Below are 19,229 nucleotides of genomic sequence, written 5' to 3' on the forward strand. Positions count from 1 at the left end.
AAGTCATACAGTTTTTAAAGCTATAGATAAGCGAGAGCTAAGCTAATGATTAGAAGTAATACAAGTTCCTGAGGGAAGAAGGGATAGAGCAAGGACCGAGAGTTCCATTTTTTTGGGTCATATTTACATAGACGCCTCTTTTTACAAGAATTATGTAAGTCTTCGTTAACGATTTCCGCATGAAAACTACTCCCATGGAACAATATTTATCGAATCATGAATTGGGTTAGTTTCAGATATTCTTCCCAAATCATATATTTCCTAAATTTGTATATCGGAGTCTCAAATCAACAACACATCCCAATTTTGTTTCTATATAGCACAGTATAACTCGAGATAATAAAAATAAACACGAACAAATACCAACTAAAAACACGTATTTTATAATTGTAATAAAGTTTAAAACCCCAGCAAGATATACAAAAAGTTAATAAGGTCGTTAAACACAATCATTTTCGGTCAAAACCTGAACCATAGTTTGCATAACTCTCACTTTCCTTTCCAAAGCCAAAATATAATCCGCCGTTTGCATAAACAGTCCTTCCAAACCTTCTGAAGATGATTTAGTGTTGGGAACAAGCTTTTTCAGCGTCTTGACTCGTTTATGAATGGCACGAGAAGGTCTTCTAGTAGCTTCCAGACTCTTCTTGGGTCGGATCATGATCTTCTTCGCAAGTGCCCTTCGAGCTCTTTGTTTTCTCATCAAAACCCAAATTGATTCCTTTCTTTGTCCTTCTAATGTTGCTCCTCCCATTATTTTATACGATGAAAGAATGTTTTTCTCGGGTTAATGTGTTGAAAGAATGTTGTATAGACAAATGATAAATAAGAACTCTATTAAGACGATATAATATGATGCAAATATGTGATTGTCTTAGTTTATATAGACATAGAGAAATGTAAGTGACCTTTAGATATAGCTTAAAATGGAGATGACAGCTTTCTGAGAAGGTTCCTTTTCTATCCCAAAAGAATTGGATGATATTTGGACAAGTGTCCACAAGGGTGTTTTGAATTGTTTTGTATTTTTAAATGATGTTATTGATGGATAATTATGGTTTAGCGTAGATTAGAGGATATGCACCAAAATACAACTCGATGCACATGCACTCACATGATTCTCATCATCACCCAACTCTCCTACATGCTTTAAAACACCAGCTTTCTTCCCATTCACATCACCATAAACACCCTGTCTTGTTCCTCCTTTGTATAAATTTATTTAATTATTTTTGGGGGGCCAATTAGTTCGAGTTTACCAAAGTCGGCGGATCAACGATAATTATGTAATTATCTTTATGATTTATTCTTTGTATCTTAAATATTATTCTAATTTTGCACAGCAATGCATGCATTCAATGTATTAAGAAGGTGGTGGGGGGGGAAATAGATAAGTTGAAAGATGGAAAAGCAAAAATATATGATTTTGTATATGTCTTTCTCGAGTTTAAGAAAACCGGAACAACTATATAGAAATCAATTTTCCTTTGTTCAAAAAATGTATAACAAATTAAATGATTTTGTATTTCTTTTCTTCCACAAAAGTACTTATTTACCTGATTCATAAACGATCTCAGAAGTCAGGAACATATGCAACAATGCTTTTGCCTCTGTTTGAGTCCTTTGTGTCTCTTTATTTCCAGCTGATATAAAGCCGGGCAACTATAATACTAATGAAACAACAAATAAAAAGTAAACTAGTGATACAATTACAAAAGCAATCCCGAGTAGTTTTTATGTGTTTTATTATTTTAGACAAAGTAGATAACGATGTTGTGGGGAATGTGATAAGGTTTTAATTTAAAAAGACACAAGAACATGCGGATATCTTCAATGTTCCTTTGAATTTGTGGACTTCATATTTAGGATTTTTATTTTTATGAGTGGATTTTATTGAAGCATCTTAGAGATTATGTTCTTTTTCCCCGGCATGCATGTGTTATGTGTGTTTTTCTATCAAGGATTTGTGGAGCTATGTAGATCAGACATCCTCAAGAAACTATTAGATTCAATGTATCTTATCGCCGTCAACAGAAACATTAATTCTCGTAGACAAAAGCCCTTTTTCAAAAAAAAAAAAAAAATTATCGTAGACATAATATGTAGAGTATTGTAGTACGTCTCTTAATTAGAATAAATTATATGAACAAGCTTAAAATTAAGCATATGATTGAGCAGAGTATGCATGCATGTGTGTAGTTTATGATGGGTTGAAAGGGTAACGTGAAAAGTATACCTAACTAATTAAGGTAGGTTTTGTTTTTTTGAGCAACTAAGGTAGGTTTCGTGACAAAAAAAAAAGAGCAACTAAGGTAGGTTTACATATATAATTATTATGAAGTAGTAGCCATGATGGAAAAGTTTAGTGGTCGAAATCGATCGCTTGTGAGCAGGTTGTATGTGTATACAGAGCTCAACGTGCATGCACATGTTCTCTTATATTATCCTCCCTATTCGTCTGGGCCATCCAAAGTATTTTAAATTTTTCATTTGGTAATACTGTGTAATAGTAGTTCTAACTAGAAAATAGTACGTGTGTGATCTAAATGAAGATACAAAAATCAATAGAAGATGATACCAATCTAATCTACGTTGAATGGTATGTTTTCCAATAAATTGTTTGCAAATAACGATCTAGAAAAGGATTTATACAAGGTTGAAAGTAAAAATAAAAATCATTGAAGATTTTCCGATTAGAAGAAGAAAAAGAAAAAACGTTTATTTTCTTTAGACCAACGTTGAATTTGAGGGAAAGCATTTTATTTGGTGGGCCAAATGTGAAATTACATATGGGTGAAAGGCCCATTAAAAAGAGTGAGATGTGTGATCCATGGACCGTAGAGCAGCTAAAATGTTATTTTAAAGAAACTTAAGTGCCTCTCAGGGAACCAGAGTGTTACGCGTAACTTCATAGGACGCGTAAGTGCCTCTCAAACGCTGTCGTTTTGGTCAGTATTATTACTAAACCGAACCACATCATAGGACTCACTCTTTCTTCTTCTTCTCTCCCGACCGTCGCCGGAGGAGATTTCCCGACAGCAGAATCTGAGAGTCAATAAGGGGGTTAGTAAGTAGATGGAGAGACGTGTAACACACGGCTTCCCTGGTCCACAACCACCACCACCACAACAAGCTCCGTACTATCACAACAACAACTACAACAATCATCATCATCAGATTCACCACAACCATGTCGCCGCAATTGGATTCCAGCAATACCCACAAAACGACAACAGAGATCAGCGTTTCAATCAGCCGACTCCGCAGTTCGATAATCACTACCCCGCCCAGCAACAGCAACAGCAACAAGAGAATATGGGGGTTGAGGCTCCTCCAACACAAAGTAGTACTAGTGGGGTTAGTCCTTACGGCGGCAGCTTAAGGACGAAGAGACGCTCTCTATCATCATCATCATCATCTACCCCAGGAGGGCCAGGTTCATTCTCCAAGTTTCCTTCTTTCTCTGCTTCATTGAATCAGACGCAAAGGTGTCAACTTTTTTGAGTTTGTTTGGTATTATCAGATCCTCCTACAAGTGAGGTGGGGATTAGTAGTAGTAGTATTGCCGCCAAGTTATATGTTGCCCCTCTCCCCATCACTGCTACTGAATACGATGTGAGACTCTTTCTTCTTTTTTCTCTTTCTCTTTTTTTATATATTAGTTTTCTTTTTTTTTTTTTATAATTCTAGAGTCACAAATCTTTGTTATTCAATCAATCAGGTGCGTCAGGTGTTTGAAAAATATGGGAGCGTCACCGAGATCATTCTACCCAAAGATAAGATGAGCGGTGAACGAGCAGGTCTCCTTTTCATTCATTCTTCTTACTACATTCCCTTGATATATCACTTTTTTGCTTAACTAACAATCCTCTACTCTTTTACCTTCCCCTTTTTGCTGCAGCTTACTGTTTTGTTAAGTACAGAAAGTTAGAAGAGGGTAGTGCCGCCATTGCTGCTTTAACTGATCACTTTACCTTTCCTGGGGTGGGTGTTTTCGTCTCTTCTTCTTAGCTTCCACAAAACGTGTTTCTTCACCGATGGTGTAGGGAGGCATTCTTTTTTTTTTTTATAAACTTGTTTCATTACTTCAGGAAATTTCTCCAGTCAAGGTGAGATATGCTGACGCAGAACGTGAACGGATTGGTAAGACTGACTTGCTCTTTCCTTACTCTTTTTTTTTCTAGGAACAGCATAAATTATTAGATAAAAAACATAAGTTACTTCCTGATTGCTTCTCTTCTCTTTTCATCTGGAGACTTTAGGTTTCTCAACAGTGCAACTTCCAGATAAACTATATGTTAGATGCCTCAACAAACATACCACAAGAATGGAAGTCCATGAGGTATTATGCTCTTTCAGTCCTTCTTTTGTCACTCACAACTCTGTTCATAATCTTCGTTTTTTCTATCTCCAGTTATATAGTTAAATTTGCATACTTGTGTATATATTCTCACCGGCTTCATTTAAATGTGAATAAATTCTCAGAGTGTCTGTCTCCTTCTCAGGTATTTTCTAGGTTCGGAATCATTGAAGATATTTATATGGCAGTCGATGACATGAAGATTAGCCGTGGTAATCACTCCATTTCTCTTTTGCATATCTTGCTTCTTTACTTTGAATTGCTCATATGTTGTACTTTCTCCTCTAGTAGATTGTGAATAACTGATTGTAAATCTTCCATATAGCCCTTTGTAACCAAACATAATTGCACTTCACTAAGCTGTTATGACATTTATGAAACATGGGTTTATATCTCAACTATGGAGCTCTATGCAAATCGCTTTGATAGATTTGCTAGTTTTTGTTCTTTCTTCAAGCCTCTTGTCTTTAATGTGATGTTCTGGATTTCAATGAAACCAGAACAGTAACTAATATCTTTGGCTCTCTTCCAGGGTTTGCATTTGTTCAGTTTTCTCGTAGAGAGATGGCACTAGAGGCAATCAAAGCTTTAAATGGACTCTTTACCATGCGTGTAGGTTTTTTTTTGCTGACCATTTATTTATTTATTTGTTTGTTTGTATCCTCACTGTGTTCATTTGGTGTCCACTGTTTGGTGACTTTTTTTTGTATTTCTTTGTCTCTTCCTCCTCAGGGTTCTGATCAGCCTCTAATTGTTAGATTTGCTGATCCTAAGAAACCCCGTCTAGGTGAACCAAGGTTCTACTCTTCCCCCTATTTTATTTTCTACAGTCATTTTTTAATGTTGTAAATATTAATTCATCTCAACATATTCGGACTGCTTTGTGTGTTTCAGGTCTAACTTTAACGGTCCACCTGCAACAACACAACAGTTGGACTCAAATTGGAACCCACAACCATATCCTCAGTGGGGAAACAAAGAACCTGCAGCCCCCAGAGTCGTTCAGCCAAATCATTTCCCCCAGCAAAATGGTCAAGCAGTATCCGTGGTTCAGAAGCAGTTGCATCAAGATTTTGAGAAGCATCAGAGATCTGAGACTGCTAGCGTGGAGGTAAATCTTTTACTTGGTATGATCTGCTAATGGTAGAAGACGGATGTTGAACTCTGGAACACTTTGTTTATGTAGGCGCTTTTGGCTTCATACTTCTCTTAGTATACATCTGCCTTGATCTCATATCTGTTTCTACTTTTCGTTGTAGGCTAGAGGCGATGGTCAGAAGATTTCTTCTAGTCATTCAAATGCAGTCCCTGAAGACCAAAATACAGAGAGCTCTGAGTGTGACTGGAGTGAACACACTTGTCCTGATGGGAACAAGTATTACTTCCATTGTCTCACTGGCGAAAGCACGGTACATACTTTTCCCTCTGTACTCTTTTTGAATATGTGTCTAGTTAAGACTGAATATATATGGGATGCACACACACACACACACACACAGTGGGAGAAACCGGAGGAGTACTCCATGTTTGAGAGATGGTTGGAAGAGCAAACAAGGGTACAAGAAGAAGATCAAAAAGGTGTATCTCCCCAGTTAAACAACCAGAGCCAAGGGGAGCAAGTTCAGTCTGATGTTTTGCAACAGACTACTAAACTCCAACAACCATCCTTATCCACAGCGGTTAGATATTTAATTTCATAAAATGTGTTGGTGTTCGCCTTTCTTTTTTTTTTCTTTTTCAAAATAGTATTTTCTTATCAGAAGAGTGAGCTCCAGCTTCTCACGTGCTGTGTGTGCGTGTGTGTGTTTTCAGGATCAGGAAAACAATAAAGTATGTCCGGTATTGGCTGTTGAAACAACCTGTTCATAAAACGTATCAGGTAATGGAACCAGTTGAATCTCCTTTATTAAAAGATGAGCTAACTCCATGCTCGATATTCAAAACCACCATCTCTCTCAGCATCTTCTCTTGGTTAAGTTTTATTATCAAAATGAGTTGGTGAGGTTCTGTTTCTTGAAGCAGGCAATCCGAATTCTGAAGCTCCACACAACAATTGTTATGACACTAGTCGCGGTAATATGGAGCTTGAGAGTCTTGTTCTGTAGAAAATGTGTTATGAAACTTTAAAAACTTTTGAGTCTTGTAAAAAAGAACATTGAATAAAGGACAACAACTTAGCTTCCCCTGTTTTTATAGATACAGAAAGACATGGTTTAGTTTGCTTCTTCAGACTTGTCTGATCAAAGCTCATTTTCTTTTGTGACGAGACTAGATCGTGATCGTTCATTGGCTTTTACCAAACAATCACATCAAAGCCGTTCATATATACAATTTCTCCAGCAGCTATCTCAGAGTATCGTTGTTATATTTGTATACATATAGAAGACGTGATGCAAAATGCTCTCTAATTATTGGAAGAGAGAGAGAGAGAGAGAGCTTGATGGAGCCGCAGTACGTCGTCGTTTCTTAGCTGTGTTTGCTGGCTTATTTCTCATCATCATCAGTCTTCTATCTGTTTAAAGGGAAAATAAATAATGGGAAAGTAATCTCTCTTGTTATGCTAATGTATCAACGTATATTTTATATCTTTATAATGGATGATTCGTTTTCAACAAACCTAACTTGAAACTGCAGACATGGCACCCACTCCTTGATCTTTCCTTCAGACACAAACTTCTAATATCTCCTCTATAATATGAATGTTTTGCCATTTCTTAACTTCCCAACCTCATTTCAGTTGAGATTAAAAATGAGTATGGCCGGAAATGGAAAGTGGCGGAGAGAGGCAGAGCAGCTGGTGGTTAAGCCTTTCAGGCTAGTAACAACAACTCTCCTCAGCCTCCTCCTCCCTCTCTCTTTCCTTCTCCTTAGCCGTCTCTCTTCAGCTTCCTTCCTCTTCTCCTTGCTCAAATCTCCTCCCCAAACTGATTCGTCTTTCTTCTTCTCTATCTTTCATTGCACCAATCCGACGATCCTATACGCGGTCGTCTCGTTGATAAGCGTTTACGCTCTAGTTCTTGGTCTAACCACCAAGATCACAGCTACAGATCCCAACCGCTCGATTCCTTTCTATCCACATATCAGCATTGCGTGGCTAACGCTTTTCCTTATTCAAGTGTCCGTCGGTCTAGGCCTCCAAGTAACGAGCCCTGACGGTTTAATCAACGGAAGCGAACGTAACTTCTTGAGCAGGCTAGTGTTTTTCTTTGGTCTTCATGAAGTAATGCTTCTCTGGTGTAGGGTGATCGTTAGACCGGTGGTGGACAGCACGTTGACCGGAGGGAACGCCTGTGGACACAACAGGAGAGAAGAGACGACGGTGGAGAGAGTGGCTTTGGCCGTCAGCTGTGGGACGCTGTGGTGGTGGAAGCTTCGGGATGAAGTAGAGGCTTTGGTTGGTGTGGCAGAGGCTAAAACAGCATTGTTGTTGTTATTACCAATAGATGGTAACGTTAGCGTTGGTTTGGGTGTTGGAACTGTTGATTTTGTGAATTGGTGGTTATACTATATGGTTGTGACGATTGGTATGGTAAGGATCGTTAAAGGGTGTTTAGGTTTTGGAATGGTCTTGCTTTTCGAACAAGTTAGTAGAAGTGATCCACGTGAACTTTCTACTGTTGCTCCTGTTTCTACAGCTTCACGTGTTCATTATGACAATGAAGGTGACACTAAAGTGTAAGTCAAGTCACTAGTTGAATGTTTCTTTTTTGGTCCTACACCTAATACAAAGATTCAAGTTGATATTTGTAATGTGAAAGATGTTAAACATCTCCTAATGATTTTTTTTTTAATCTAATACTAATACTACAAGATTATATGAAATTTTGATAAAGACATGATATACATCAGATTTCAATAAAAAGCATATTGGAAGAGACTTATTATACACTAAAAAAGAGTCTAAAACACAGCTTCAACAAGTATGTGTCTCTTCTTAGAGCCAAACCCAACAATGTGGTTTAGATAAACTCTTCCTTCCTTCACAGTAGCTGACGAGACTAACCGATGAACCATACCGGTGTTGAACCATCCTGTCACTGAAGCCGTCCTCCACCCGTCTGAGCTCTCCACCAACTTCGCTGAAGGGCTACCTGAAAAACACAATAAATAGTTTTAAGAAAAAAAAACTCTATAATCCAAATGGAATCAGAACTTAAAAGAGTTACCTGCGACAACAATCTTGGTAGGAGACAACAACTCAAGCCCATCACCAAACCTCAAAGTGTCACCACCAACTTCAATGACACTGACCTTGTTACTACTATCATCCCCATCGGCTGTTAGGTCGATTTTGTATAAGAGACCGGAGAAAGTGTGGATGACGATGAGGAAACCGTCAGGGTGATAAACAATGCCGTTAAGAGCGACGAGGTTATTGAACCATCCAGGTGGAGTGAAGAGAGGGCTCTCAATGGTCGACACAAGCTCTCCATTGACATCAACTTTCCATATTTTACTGCCTTTCGCATCCGTAACATAAGCATTGCCACGTGCATCAATAGCTACATCGTCCGCAAATGATTTCTCCTTACCTACATTTTCATCAAAACATATTAACAAAACAAGAAACAGAGAGACAGAGAGCAGAGAGACAGAGCTTACTCTGGCCGCTGAGCTCAGCGAGGAAGACACGACGCCACGTGGACATATCATAGGCAGCTAAAGCGCTGTAGCGGTTTCCAAGCAAATCGGCGACAGCGACGAGGAGACGGTTCCTGTCTCGGTCGATAGCGATTCCCAGAGAAGCGTTTCCGGCGAGGTCAAGGTCTTTGACTACAGTGACTTCTTGGAGAACGTCGGTGTTACCGTCTCTAGGAGGAACAAGCTCTCCGATTCCGCCTCCGTCCATGAAGGAGACGAGGAATCTCCGACCTATGCCGTCCCATTTAGCACACTCGCGGAAGAAGCCTGAGCTGTGGTATGAGAAGACGTGCGTCGAGGGAGCGGCTCGCTCTAGGCAAATGAGGTAAGCTATGGGAACGGCGGAGATAACGAGGAAGAGAGCGACGGAGCAAAACGACGGCGACATTTTTGAAAAGGAAGAAGAGAGGCAGTTAGTGATTGGTTACGAAGAAGAACAAAGAACAAAGACTTCTTAAGTAAAGTGTCAGAGAACACAAAAGTTGGTAAGCGAACGAACATGTTCGATTAAGACAAGTCCAAAATGTGGGGGCGGCTAATTTGGTGGCCCGTTAAATGTAAAAATGGGCCCGGAAAAGTGTATCTAGAATTCAATACTAATAATGAAAGGAATTTATACATCCTGGGACTGTCTTGTCTTCTCAATTTAATGGCATTACTTCTTAGGATCATTACTAGTCTAATCCGATATGTGCGACATTTGTTCCATTAGTATTCTCTAAGATTTTAACCTTGTGATGGTGGATGTGGCAGTAACACCTGAAGCACCTTCGACCAAAGGCTTCTTGGTTCTGGCAGTGGCATTGGGGTAGCTGTTGCTGTCTAAGACCAAGAAAATACACACTATTTAGCACAGCTTACTACTAGTATCTAATCTGATTTGAGCTATAATTTGTTTCATGCATTCTCTAATATTTTTACTTTTGGGAAACATGGTATGTCTGTCCGGCATGTAAAGATTTGCTGACAAAATGAAGTCACACATTCAAACCTTACTTGACTAAGACAAGAAGTGTGTGTGTGTGACAAGTCTTGTTACCCGACTAACACAATAAGCTCTCAACTCCATAGTTGGTAATATATCTGAATTATGCTGAATTGCTGATCAAAAAGTATTTAACCAGAGCCTTAACAGTATAGTCCTTCACAGGTCCTTCAGATTGTACCGATTACATGTCTTGTCCCCCCCCCCCCCCCCCCCCCCGGTTGCATCCGATTCTGCTCTCAGTCCTGAAAACTCACCATTATATTGGTTATTAATCCTCTAGCTCTCCTTCAAATACACCGAATAAAAAAGTATAATGAAACATGTAATAACTAGAGGATAATAGCCCAACATGAAAATGAAACATTTTAAAAGAATTACAGTCGAAGCACGTTGAAAACAAGAGAGAAGATACAATGTAATACAGTATGTCCTAGAATGTATATATGAACTAGGGTAACAACTCAAATGGTACAAAATAAATTTATAAGGTTTTACGTGAGAATCATCTAGAAATTAAGACTATTACACTTATGTGGGAGGAACACCTGTAGAACACAAGTTTCAAAAAACACCTGAAGAACATCCGACCAAACACTTTTTGTTCATTATGTTTCTTCATCACCTGGCTGTATGCGTTGTATGAGATTCAATTAAGTGGCAGTAACTTCAATAATGGATGATAAACGCATGCACGTTTTGTGGTTGCCTTCTTAAATTGCATTTATAATCCAACAGAAAAAATTATAAAATAATTAAAAAGACAACCAAAAGACTGTAGGTTAATGTCGAGAAAAGACTAACCATTAGTAACGGTAACATTATTCCCCCCCCCCCCCCCCACCCAATTCTATATATATCTTCTTCTTACTTCAATCTAAACTACACAGTCTACACTACACTCCATTTACAATCCAAATGAATTGGTTTTTGACCCCAATGCTTCGGTCCTGGGACAGCAGCCAGCCAGCAACAATACTAAGTTAGTTCGTTGGTGACTCAATCTCTGTTACTTTTATAGTCTTCTGACTTGTTTGAATCTGATGATGTTTCAGTGATTTGAGAGTGGGAAGGAAGCAGAAAATCAAAGAAGAAGCAGGTTAAGATCACTTCATTGAAATTCACAACTGAGAGGTATGACTTTCTCTCTGATCAAAAAATATTGAAATATTTATGGATCTATTTGTAGAAATTGAGTGAGTCCTGACTGTTGGTTGGTGTTTTATTTCTCTGCAGCAAAGATTTAAGGTGAAAGAAGAAGAAGTTTGACAAGAAGATTCAAGAGATAACAGATGGTGGAAGAAAAGATGAGAATCCCCATTGCTCAAAGGTATCTAATTTCGTGTCTTTTTTCAAATCTTTCTTTTTGGTGAGATTCTATATTTACTTGGATTGAAGAAAGGAAGAAGCTTATGTGTATATTCAATAGTGTGGAAACAAGTAGAAACTAGCGTCCTATCATTTGATTGATTGAGGTTATGTTCCATTTGAATTTTACACTTATGAGATCACTTTGTTATTTCTATCAGTTCTTGGAAAATATTCTATATTTACTTAGATTGAAAAATGGAAGAAGCTTATGTATTCATAATGTGGAAACAATTAGAAACTAGCGTCCTGTCTATTTGAATGATCGTTAGAGAGGTATGTTCCATTTGACTTAACACTTATGAGATCACTTTGTTATTCTTATCAGTTCTTGGCAATATTCTATATTTGCTTAGATTGAAAAGGGAAGAAGCTTATGTATTCATAATGTGGAAACAATTAGAAACTAGCGTCCAATCTATTTGATTGATTGTTAGAGAGGTTAGGTTCCATTTGACTTAACACTTATGAGATCATTTTGTTATTCCTATCAGTTCTTGGCAATAATATTTTATATTTTCTTAGATTGAAAAAAGGAAGAAGCTTATGTGTATATTCATAATGTAGAAAACATTAGGAACTAGCATCCTCTGTCTATTTGAATGATCGTTAGTGAGTTAGATTCCATTTGACTTTTATACTTATGAGATCACTTTGTTATTCCTATCAATCCTTGGCAATATACAGTTTTTCCCCTCTTGTTTTAAACGCTTTTTGAAAAAAAATGCTTGTTTGCAATAATCATGTGATGATGTTTGTTTGTTTCCTTGTGCAATCATGTGATGAGGAAGAAGCTTGTGAGTTTGCCGGCCAGATTGGAGATGGTCAGGAGGAGAGCTGATGACAGAGATAGCTGTTTGATGTGGAAGCAGAGCACCATGTCACAGAAGATCAAAGGTGGTACGGAGGAGGAGGTTTGGTCACGTGGGGGAAGGGACTGACTGATATTAGGTCCTAGGATTATGAAGAATCGACAGACAGAGAATAGCAAAGGTTACAACAGCCTTTGTGCACCCAATGGTAATCCTCTCTACACTTTTTAAGTATTTCGATGCAGAGTTTGTGTAGCTTTTGTTTACATTGCATATTTTTGATGATTCTCTTGGTCATTGGGACTGCAGGCAGATCAATGGGTAAAAAATAAGTGTGGGGTAACCGCAAGACAAGATAATGATACCATCCCTCTTCATTGCTAACATATCATGGACTCCAGAAGCTGTAAGTATTCAGGTGTCCATATTAGATAATTTCAATTAAACCCAAGTTTACACTTTGTAAATATTCTTGACCATCGGCTCTTTCATGTGTGTTTCCAATGGAAGGAGAAGCTGAAACATGAGGGAGCATATGGATGAGATAAACTTTGGTTCGAGGAGGACAGCAGCAATGCTACCATGAATCGAATCGAATGTATGCCTTTCTTTTTTTTTTCTTTTTTTTAATATTCACAAACGCCTCTTAAGGAAAGATCTGACGTTTGGACTGGAAATGACTGCAAAGATTTCTTTGCGTATCTGTAGGAAGGAGGAGAGCATAAGGAAGATCCGTCACGTTTGACCTTAGACTTCCCACCTTGATTTCCTTAGGTATAAAGTGACGTGCATGTTTGGTTGTTTCTTTGCGTGCAAGATTGGAGATGGTCAGGAGGAGCTTGAGAGAGTGAAAGGTGATGATGAAGAAGTCAAACACGGAGGAGGAGGAGGACGTAAGTAAAGAAAGTGTTTGGCACATTAGGATTGTGAAGAATCCACCCACAAACAAAAACATATAAGAAGAGCCAAGTTAGGCTTTTGTGAAACAGGTAAAATGAGAGCTGTTTAAACGCTTAATCACTTTAAGTCTTAGCAACATTATCTGGAAAGTTTTCGTGGACATTGTCATTGTGACATTGTCATTGTGGAGTTTAATTTAAATTTTGCTATCTCTCAGTGTTTGGTCATCATTCCTTTATTGAAATTCTCTAGGACCTTAAACAGGAAGTGATGGTCGATCTCTGGTGTAGCAGTGTCTTTGTACATACAAACAAAGAGTGATGGTACGTCTCATCAACTTCGTAAGACCCTCCTCTTTCTTTCTTCTCCTCTCTAGTAATACATTTTAGTTTCTCGAGCCTTTTATTTTCTTCCGTATCCAAAAAGCTAACATTGGTTGTTCATTTCAGGGTGACTTTGCCTCTGAGCCTAAATGTCAGGAGAATGATTTCGATGCTAGTGTGAGTCAAACAAAACATTACTCAGCAGTCCGAATTTTCACTGCATTTAGCATTGCTCAAGGATAAAAAGGATATGGCAGCTTTAATTTTTTCTTATTATACAGTGTAGATATATATATATACTATTAAATTTTTAATTATTTTTAGATAAAGAAAGACCATTGGTATAGTATTCATGGAAATTGTTTCCAACTTTGTGATTTTTTTAGTATCCAATACCACCTTTTTGTACGCATTATTATCAATACGAATGTTTTATGAAAAAAAAAATAGTGTGTTGCATTGTTTCTGCAAGTGCATTCGAATGCTGTATCTGCCTTTGGTGGTGGCCATACCAAACACATAGACCTCTGAAAAAAGCATATAAACATTTAACAAACTGAGTCAGCTAACATTAAAATCTTGTGGTTTTGTTTTCTGATAGGGAATGGTGAGACAGAGACATTCTTACCAGAGAAGTGATCTCCTAATCTTGGAGTGATCTTCAAACTCCGGAGTACCACCTCCTGTGGGAGTCGCTACTTTCTCTGAGGAATCTGATTCTTCTTTGGACTGGTCTGGACTTGTGTCTGCATCTGATGTGTTTGGAACACAGTATTTTTGAAGCCAGCGGTCAGTTTCCCAGAGAACGTGCATAATGCTTTCCCGTGCTGAGTACCCATGGCTCTCGTGAGGAAGAATCACAAGGCGGCAAAGAGCGCCGTGGCCTTTTAGTGCGTTGAAGAATCTGTCAGACTGTTGTACAAAGCATATGAAATGAAAAATAGTTAGAGAGAACCAATGCAAAGAAAATAGGTGTGGAATCTAATTCTTTCTGTTCAAGTTATTATTACCTGCATTGTTAGAGTTCCTGGGTTATTGTCTTCTTCACCATGGATGAGCAAGATAGGCTTCTTGATTTTATTAGCTGACATGAATGGGCTCATCTCGACATACACGTTGGTAGCTTCCCACAGTGTTCGGTCCTCGTTCTACAATGTTTCAGGCACAGTTAAAAGGTTAACCAGAAATAAATCAATATCCAAAAAGCAGAGAATGAGACTATTAATGGTAATGGTGGCACCTGGAAACCAAAGGGTGTGAGTGTTCTGTTGTAAGCGCCAGATCGAGCTATTCCGCAAGAGAAAAGATGAGGAGCATGAGCAAGGAGATTTGCAGTCATAAACGCCCCATACGAGTGTCCCCCAACAGCGATTTTGCTTGGATGAGCCACCTTAAGAAATGGAAGACCAAGAAAATACTCAAGTCTCAACACTTTATGTGGTGGATACCATAGCAAGATGATGGAATTAGGATCAAATGATACTTACTCCACGCCTGACGACTTCATCTACAGCTGCCTCGGCACTTGCAACCAACTGCTCTACATACCTAAACATGGTGGTTGACATTAGAACCTGTCAAAATCAAAGCACATCTCGGGTCTAAAATTCTTTAAGTGTTTTTTTTTGTACGAATGTCACGGGCTTTCATTTAATTATTCTGCTTATGCTTGCAGGACACATTGACCAAGAAAATAACACTGGTTTCCATGTTTTAGCCACCAGCTTGTCAAAAGTAAATAGTACAGTACCTATCATTAGCCTCTTCATCACCTTCACCAATTATAGGTATTGTAGGTCCAGATAATATAGCGAACCTGTACAATGCAAGAAGAATCCATATGTTATAAGCTGACACTCGATCAACTAGCGAACGAAATAGAATCCAGGACACTGAGATAGCAAAAAACACAGTACCATGGCTAAACAAGCATAGAAATGGAAAATGTCTGATACCTTCTAGCAAGCCAAAGAAGGGCAGAAGTAGAACCAATGCCTGCAAATTCATTTGGAGAGCCACGGACTTGACTAGCAGCATCTTTGCTCTTGAATTCACCAGGATAAGACCAAAACAGGCAAGGCAGAGGGCCGTCTTTTGATGGATCATAGCCTGGTGGTAGGTAGAGTGTCGCAGTAAGCTGAACCCCATCTTTTCGTTGATACCTGATCATCTCTTTCTGTAACGAAGCCAACTGAGGATAAGGATGAGGAAAATTTGTAATCTGTTGCACTTTCCTGTCAGGCCAAAGTTGGAGAGAATATTGGGTGTTCTCAGTTTTTGACTCTTTAGACGTCAAAATTTTCAGCTCCTCCATTTTTAAATCCCCTTCTTTCTGGTCAGACATCAAGGCCACAACAGTCTCGAAATACTTTTCCTTGTCGCTCTCCCATATCCGTTCTTTGTTGCCTGTGTTTCTAGATAAATTTTGTATAGAACATTCCCCGTTTGTTACAACATTATGGCGAAAAAACAAGAGAAAAATCACTAATAAAAGAAGCCTTTGTCAAGAAGGGCTTACATGTCAAACAAGTCAAGGAAGGGTACATTCCCTTGTGGCGTAGCCCCACTTCCGTTCAGTAAGACATAAGTGCCTTCATCATTTTCTTTCTTTATCTTTGCTATTACGTACGTTCCAGCAGCTGTTCTCCTCAGCATGGTTGAGCCAGGATCTGAGTACACATCTTCCGATGATCTATCAAACAAGATGCGTGGAGTGACATCGTTAGATCCAGGGGAGATAACCCACGTCCTTGTCCTTCGCGTTTTGTACCATGATTCGTAAACCAAAGCTAATGTGTCATCACACCACGAAATGCCTCTGCAGGACATAGAAAGCATCCACGAAGTAAGTCTAATTTGCTAAAAGAAGATGGCATTGATAATCTACAACATTTGCTGCGATTTTAGTAGTTACCCATAGCGCAGATCAAGCTTGTGCAAAACTTCTGGTTCTTCTCCCGCCAGTGGTTCCGCAGACTGCATATAGACTATATCACGCGGTGAAACTTCCACTTTGGCATCACCGCCATCTTGTGTTTCTGCCCTACATATCTCAGACAGTTTTGGTTTTGGATTAATTATTTCTATATCACATTTAAAAACATGTGAAATCACTTTGAATCTCGAATATTTACCAGTAGAGGGTTGATGGCTTGTCCGCTCGCCAGTTTATGGAACGCATTCCCTTCCGTACACTATTGGCGACGATGGGAATATCTTCGGCTAGGGGTAAGTCACATAGCTGTCTTACAAATCTACCATCAGCGGTCCAGACTTCCACCTTCTTTGGAAATCTAACACAAGGTACAATGAAGGAATATGGCCTGTGAAGTGATGAAATTAGCAAGTACTTATGGTCTGTGGAAGGGTCTAACGACGTGTAAACTGCAGGTGGCCCAACTTCCTTCGATGTACCGTCGAGAGAAGCCAATACTAGTTGTGATGTGGCATAGTAGTCGAATAAATCAGCATCATACTCATCCTTAAGCAAATCCTGGAACGTTCTAACTTGGACAACAGTCTTCTTCTCGTTTGACAGAGTTTTGGGACCAGACGGGACCAAAGGTCTCTTCGGTGGGTCTCCACGAGTTGAAGGGATAGTGCTCACCAACAGAGTGGAATTATCAATCCAAACAAAACTCTCGAAAATCGCATTCAGATAAATATCTTGCGACTTAAACAGTGGTCTAGCTTCTCCAGTCTCAACGTCAGCAACCCATACAATAGGCTTACTACTATTCCCGTTCTCATCGACCCGGATGCTGAAAGCCAGATGCTTACCATCATTAGACCACGTAACAAAGTTGATCTTGCCACCGTCCGGAATGCCAGTGATCTCCTTCTCAGGGCTCAAAGTGCCATCAGGGAGAAGCTGATGGATGCCTAAGCCAGTGTAGAAAGACATCCTGCTTCTGGTATTGCAATATCCATCGATTCTAACGCCAGCAAGCTTCTCCTCGGGTCTAGCTAAATCTGCCAAGGGAGGGAGAGCTCTTCGCTTGAGAAACAAGATCTTGTCCCTGTGTGGCGAAAAGGACAATGCGGGGACTGGTGGAGCATCGACAATATCTCTGATCTCGGGTGGAGGAAGACGATATCCACTCCCTAAAGCCAACTCTACACAGTTCCAAAAAAATTAAAAATATAAATAAACATCACATGAGCTAACATCAAACGAATTTAAAAATGCATCGTTGTTCCCTAAGCGATACGATTTCAATAGCAGCAGGCTACACAATCCTAATTCATCTTTATTGAATCGAACCAAAATCGGTGGAAAATAGAGCAATTACCATCATCTTCAGTCGAGGTGGCGGAGAGTGAGGCTGAGCCATTAGAGCTGCTACCACCAGCGTCTTCTCCAGCTCCGGGAGATACAGAGGCGAGGCAGTGAAGCCTAGAAGCAGCACGAGAAGACATCAGAGAGTTTCCGGAGAATCGTCTAACTCTAGCGAAACGGAGAGTTGAGAGCTTGGGAGGTAGAAGAAGGAGAGAAGCAGACGGCGGAGATGAATGGCAGAGAGGAGAGAGAGATAAACGATGACAAGTTCTCTGAATGCGCATCATTTTTTTATTCTCACCTTTTTTTTAAGTGCGATGGGATGGTTGCTGATTCTCCTTATTCGACGGTTGTTAATATTATCGTATCCAAATCCAATCGATAATAATTAACATGAAATATCACGAAAATATCGGTAAGGCTTTTTAAGATATGGTAACGTCATTGCTTATGTGGGCCTCACCTGTGGCCCAACTATTGATTCTTTTCTTAACTATGGCCCAACAAGTCCTCCCTTTCGTTTCCAATCAACAGTTGCAAAATACGTTTTTTGTTGTGAAAGTGTGTTTTATTATTGAATCAAAGTGTTCCTTATATAGGAAATATATGGCGACATGGGCCTAAATACAATAGGCCATAAACGGGCCAAGATTACAAGTAAATATCTAATGGGCTGGACATCCATAAACATAATATTCATAACACTCCCCCTTGGATGCCAGAACCATATAGAGCTTGTAGTGTGCTTAATGTTGCCTCATTAAAACCTTACTCGGAAAACCCAGTGGGACAAAAACGAAGTGAAGGAAAAAGAGTACAACACACACTACTCCCCCTGTTCTGGACCTCCGTTCTTCAAGTCTGGCGCATGGACACTTTGATGGTTTAGCTTCATGGGCGCCAAGTCTTGAACTGGTCCTTCTGTTTGCCATGTCCCAAACGGATAGGTATACTTCATAGATGTGTAGTTGGTGTAGACATGGTGAAGAAGTCGGCTAACATTTCTCATGACTGAACTTGTAGTACTTTGTGCTGTCTTCAATCATTCTCCAAATGTGTGTATAACCTGTTTGAGACCTTGTAAACCTGTAACATTTATTAAAACCAAACAATCCCTTTTCTTTTGGGTTTGGTTAGTATAAATCAATCTCAAACTTTTAGTAGTTCCTTAGAAAGGTAACTTAGGATATATTGATCATGTCCCCATTGTCTCATGTTCGGACATGCCAAATTTATCTAAGTAAAGTGCCAATAACACTTATGGCAGGGGACGGTGTGATGGCTTTAGTATCAATGTCTCTATGATCTGAACATATCCATAAAAACTTATCCGACCTAAGTATGGCTGGCCATATCAAGGCGCCAATCATATCAATACATTTCTTTTGGTCGGAATGTGCATAAGTCTTAAAAGTACTTATGTAAAGTCTTTCCTGGACCAAGGACACATGCCTTGTCCATATCCATAACACACGACGATTTGATATAGTGGTCACTGGAACCGGTTAAGTCGCGAACATGATCGATGGGGATCGAGCCGAAACGGGGCCGAACAAGACCG

The 19,229-nt window shown here is 39.3% G+C and overlaps 5 protein-coding genes and 1 long non-coding RNA gene across 10 annotated transcripts; 3 read left to right on the forward strand and 3 right to left on the reverse strand.

Annotated features, from left to right (window-relative positions):
- Positions 1-360: 360 nt before the first annotated feature.
- Positions 361-1,023, reverse strand: LOC108852443 (transcription factor UPBEAT1-like). The gene has a single exon (XM_018625951.2). The coding sequence runs from the start codon at positions 752-754 to the stop codon at positions 440-442; it is 315 nt and encodes a 104-aa protein (XP_018481453.1). The 5' UTR covers positions 755-1,023; the 3' UTR covers positions 361-439.
- A 1,882-nt stretch (positions 1,024-2,905) lies between these two features.
- LOC108848533 (flowering time control protein FCA) lies at positions 2,906-6,589 on the forward strand. Of its 2 annotated transcripts, XM_018621922.2 has the most exons (14): positions 2,906-3,436; positions 3,524-3,615; positions 3,722-3,800; positions 3,902-3,984; positions 4,092-4,143; positions 4,263-4,342; positions 4,506-4,572; positions 4,893-4,972; positions 5,093-5,157; positions 5,255-5,471; positions 5,620-5,769; positions 5,860-6,039; positions 6,173-6,239; positions 6,383-6,589. In XM_018621922.2, exons 1-13 carry the CDS (start codon positions 3,076-3,078, stop codon positions 6,227-6,229), a joined length of 1,563 nt encoding a protein of 520 aa, XP_018477424.1. In that variant the 5' UTR covers positions 2,906-3,075; the 3' UTR covers positions 6,230-6,239; positions 6,383-6,589. The 2 variants fall into 2 exon arrangements, with proteins under 2 accessions (XP_018477424.1, XP_018477423.1); XM_018621921.2 differs by having other exon boundaries at positions 6,173-6,589.
- Positions 6,590-6,993: 404 nt separating this feature from the next.
- On the forward strand, positions 6,994-8,165 carry LOC130501957 (uncharacterized). The gene has a single exon (XM_056996770.1). It carries the CDS (start codon positions 7,056-7,058, stop codon positions 8,037-8,039), a length of 984 nt encoding a protein of 327 aa, XP_056852750.1. The 5' UTR covers positions 6,994-7,055; the 3' UTR covers positions 8,040-8,165.
- On the reverse strand, positions 8,081-9,444 carry LOC108854497 (uncharacterized). Its single transcript, XM_018628071.2, has 3 exons — positions 8,963-9,444; positions 8,527-8,892; positions 8,081-8,451 (listed from the first exon to the last, which is right to left on the reverse strand). Exons 1-3 carry the CDS (start codon positions 9,387-9,389, stop codon positions 8,261-8,263), a joined length of 984 nt encoding a protein of 327 aa, XP_018483573.1. The 5' UTR covers positions 9,390-9,444; the 3' UTR covers positions 8,081-8,260.
- Positions 9,445-12,071: 2,627 nt separating this feature from the next.
- On the forward strand, positions 12,072-13,653 carry LOC108854499 (uncharacterized). 3 transcript variants are annotated; one of them, XR_001949923.2, is made up of 5 exons: positions 12,072-12,374; positions 12,476-12,764; positions 12,855-13,155; positions 13,319-13,389; positions 13,516-13,653. It is a non-coding gene; the product is annotated as an uncharacterized LOC108854499 (long non-coding RNA). The 3 variants fall into 3 exon arrangements; XR_008939972.1 differs by having other exon boundaries at positions 13,319-13,407; positions 13,516-13,644; XR_008939973.1 differs by having other exon boundaries at positions 12,875-13,155; positions 13,319-13,407; positions 13,516-13,644.
- An 80-nt stretch (positions 13,654-13,733) lies between these two features.
- On the reverse strand, positions 13,734-18,004 carry LOC108854496 (probable glutamyl endopeptidase, chloroplastic). 2 transcript variants are annotated; one of them, XM_018628070.2, is made up of 11 exons: positions 17,682-18,004; positions 16,524-17,505; positions 16,304-16,432; positions 15,908-16,207; positions 15,345-15,803; positions 15,140-15,205; positions 14,877-14,937; positions 14,630-14,779; positions 14,400-14,537; positions 14,018-14,301; positions 13,734-13,916 (listed from the first exon to the last, which is right to left on the reverse strand). In XM_018628070.2, coding segments are annotated over exons 1-11 (2,844 nt in total). In that variant the 5' UTR covers positions 17,956-18,004; the 3' UTR covers positions 13,734-13,915. The 2 variants fall into 2 exon arrangements, with proteins under 2 accessions (XP_018483572.1, XP_018483571.1); XM_018628069.2 differs by lacking the exon at positions 13,734-13,916 and having other exon boundaries at positions 13,918-14,301.
- Positions 18,005-19,229: the final 1,225 nt, after the last annotated feature.

Source organism: Raphanus sativus, unplaced genomic scaffold, assembly GCF_000801105.2.
Source record: "Raphanus sativus cultivar WK10039 unplaced genomic scaffold, ASM80110v3 Scaffold0350, whole genome shotgun sequence".
NCBI lineage: Eukaryota > Viridiplantae > Streptophyta > Magnoliopsida > Brassicales > Brassicaceae > Raphanus > Raphanus sativus.

What these genes read in the sequence shown, in the direction of transcription:
- LOC108852443 (XM_018625951.2), bottom strand. Translation starts at nt 754, where the DNA reads ATGGGAGGAGCAACATTAGAAGGACAAAGAAAGGAATCAATTTGGGTT.
- LOC108848533 (XM_018621921.2), top strand. Translation starts at nt 3,076, where the DNA reads ATGGAGAGACGTGTAACACACGGCTTCCCTGGTCCACAACCACCACCA. An exon ending in TCACTGCTACTGAATACGAT is followed by an intron (nt 3,616 to 3,721) that starts GTGAGACTCTTT and finishes TCAATCAATCAG; the next exon opens with GTGCGTCAGGTGTTTGAAAA. An exon ending in GATGAGCGGTGAACGAGCAG is followed by an intron (nt 3,801 to 3,901) that starts GTCTCCTTTTCA and finishes TTTTTGCTGCAG; the next exon opens with CTTACTGTTTTGTTAAGTAC.
- LOC130501957 (XM_056996770.1), top strand. Translation starts at nt 7,056, where the DNA reads ATGAATGTTTTGCCATTTCTTAACTTCCCAACCTCATTTCAGTTGAGA.
- LOC108854497 (XM_018628071.2), bottom strand. Translation starts at nt 9,389, where the DNA reads ATGTCGCCGTCGTTTTGCTCCGTCGCTCTCTTCCTCGTTATCTCCGCC. An exon ending in CGCTGAGCTCAGCGGCCAGA is followed by an intron (nt 8,893 to 8,962) that starts GTAAGCTCTGTC and finishes ATGAAAATGTAG; the next exon opens with GTAAGGAGAAATCATTTGCG. An exon ending in TACCAAGATTGTTGTCGCAG is followed by an intron (nt 8,452 to 8,526) that starts GTAACTCTTTTA and finishes TGTGTTTTTCAG; the next exon opens with GTAGCCCTTCAGCGAAGTTG.
- LOC108854496 (XM_018628069.2), bottom strand. Translation starts at nt 17,955, where the DNA reads ATGATGCGCATTCAGAGAACTTGTCATCGTTTATCTCTCTCTCCTCTC. An exon ending in AAGCTTGATCTGCGCTATGG is followed by an intron (nt 16,208 to 16,303) that starts GTAACTACTAAA and finishes TATGTCCTGCAG; the next exon opens with AGGCATTTCGTGGTGTGATG. An exon ending in TCACACCCTTTGGTTTCCAG is followed by an intron (nt 14,538 to 14,629) that starts GTGCCACCATTA and finishes GAAACATTGTAG; the next exon opens with AACGAGGACCGAACACTGTG.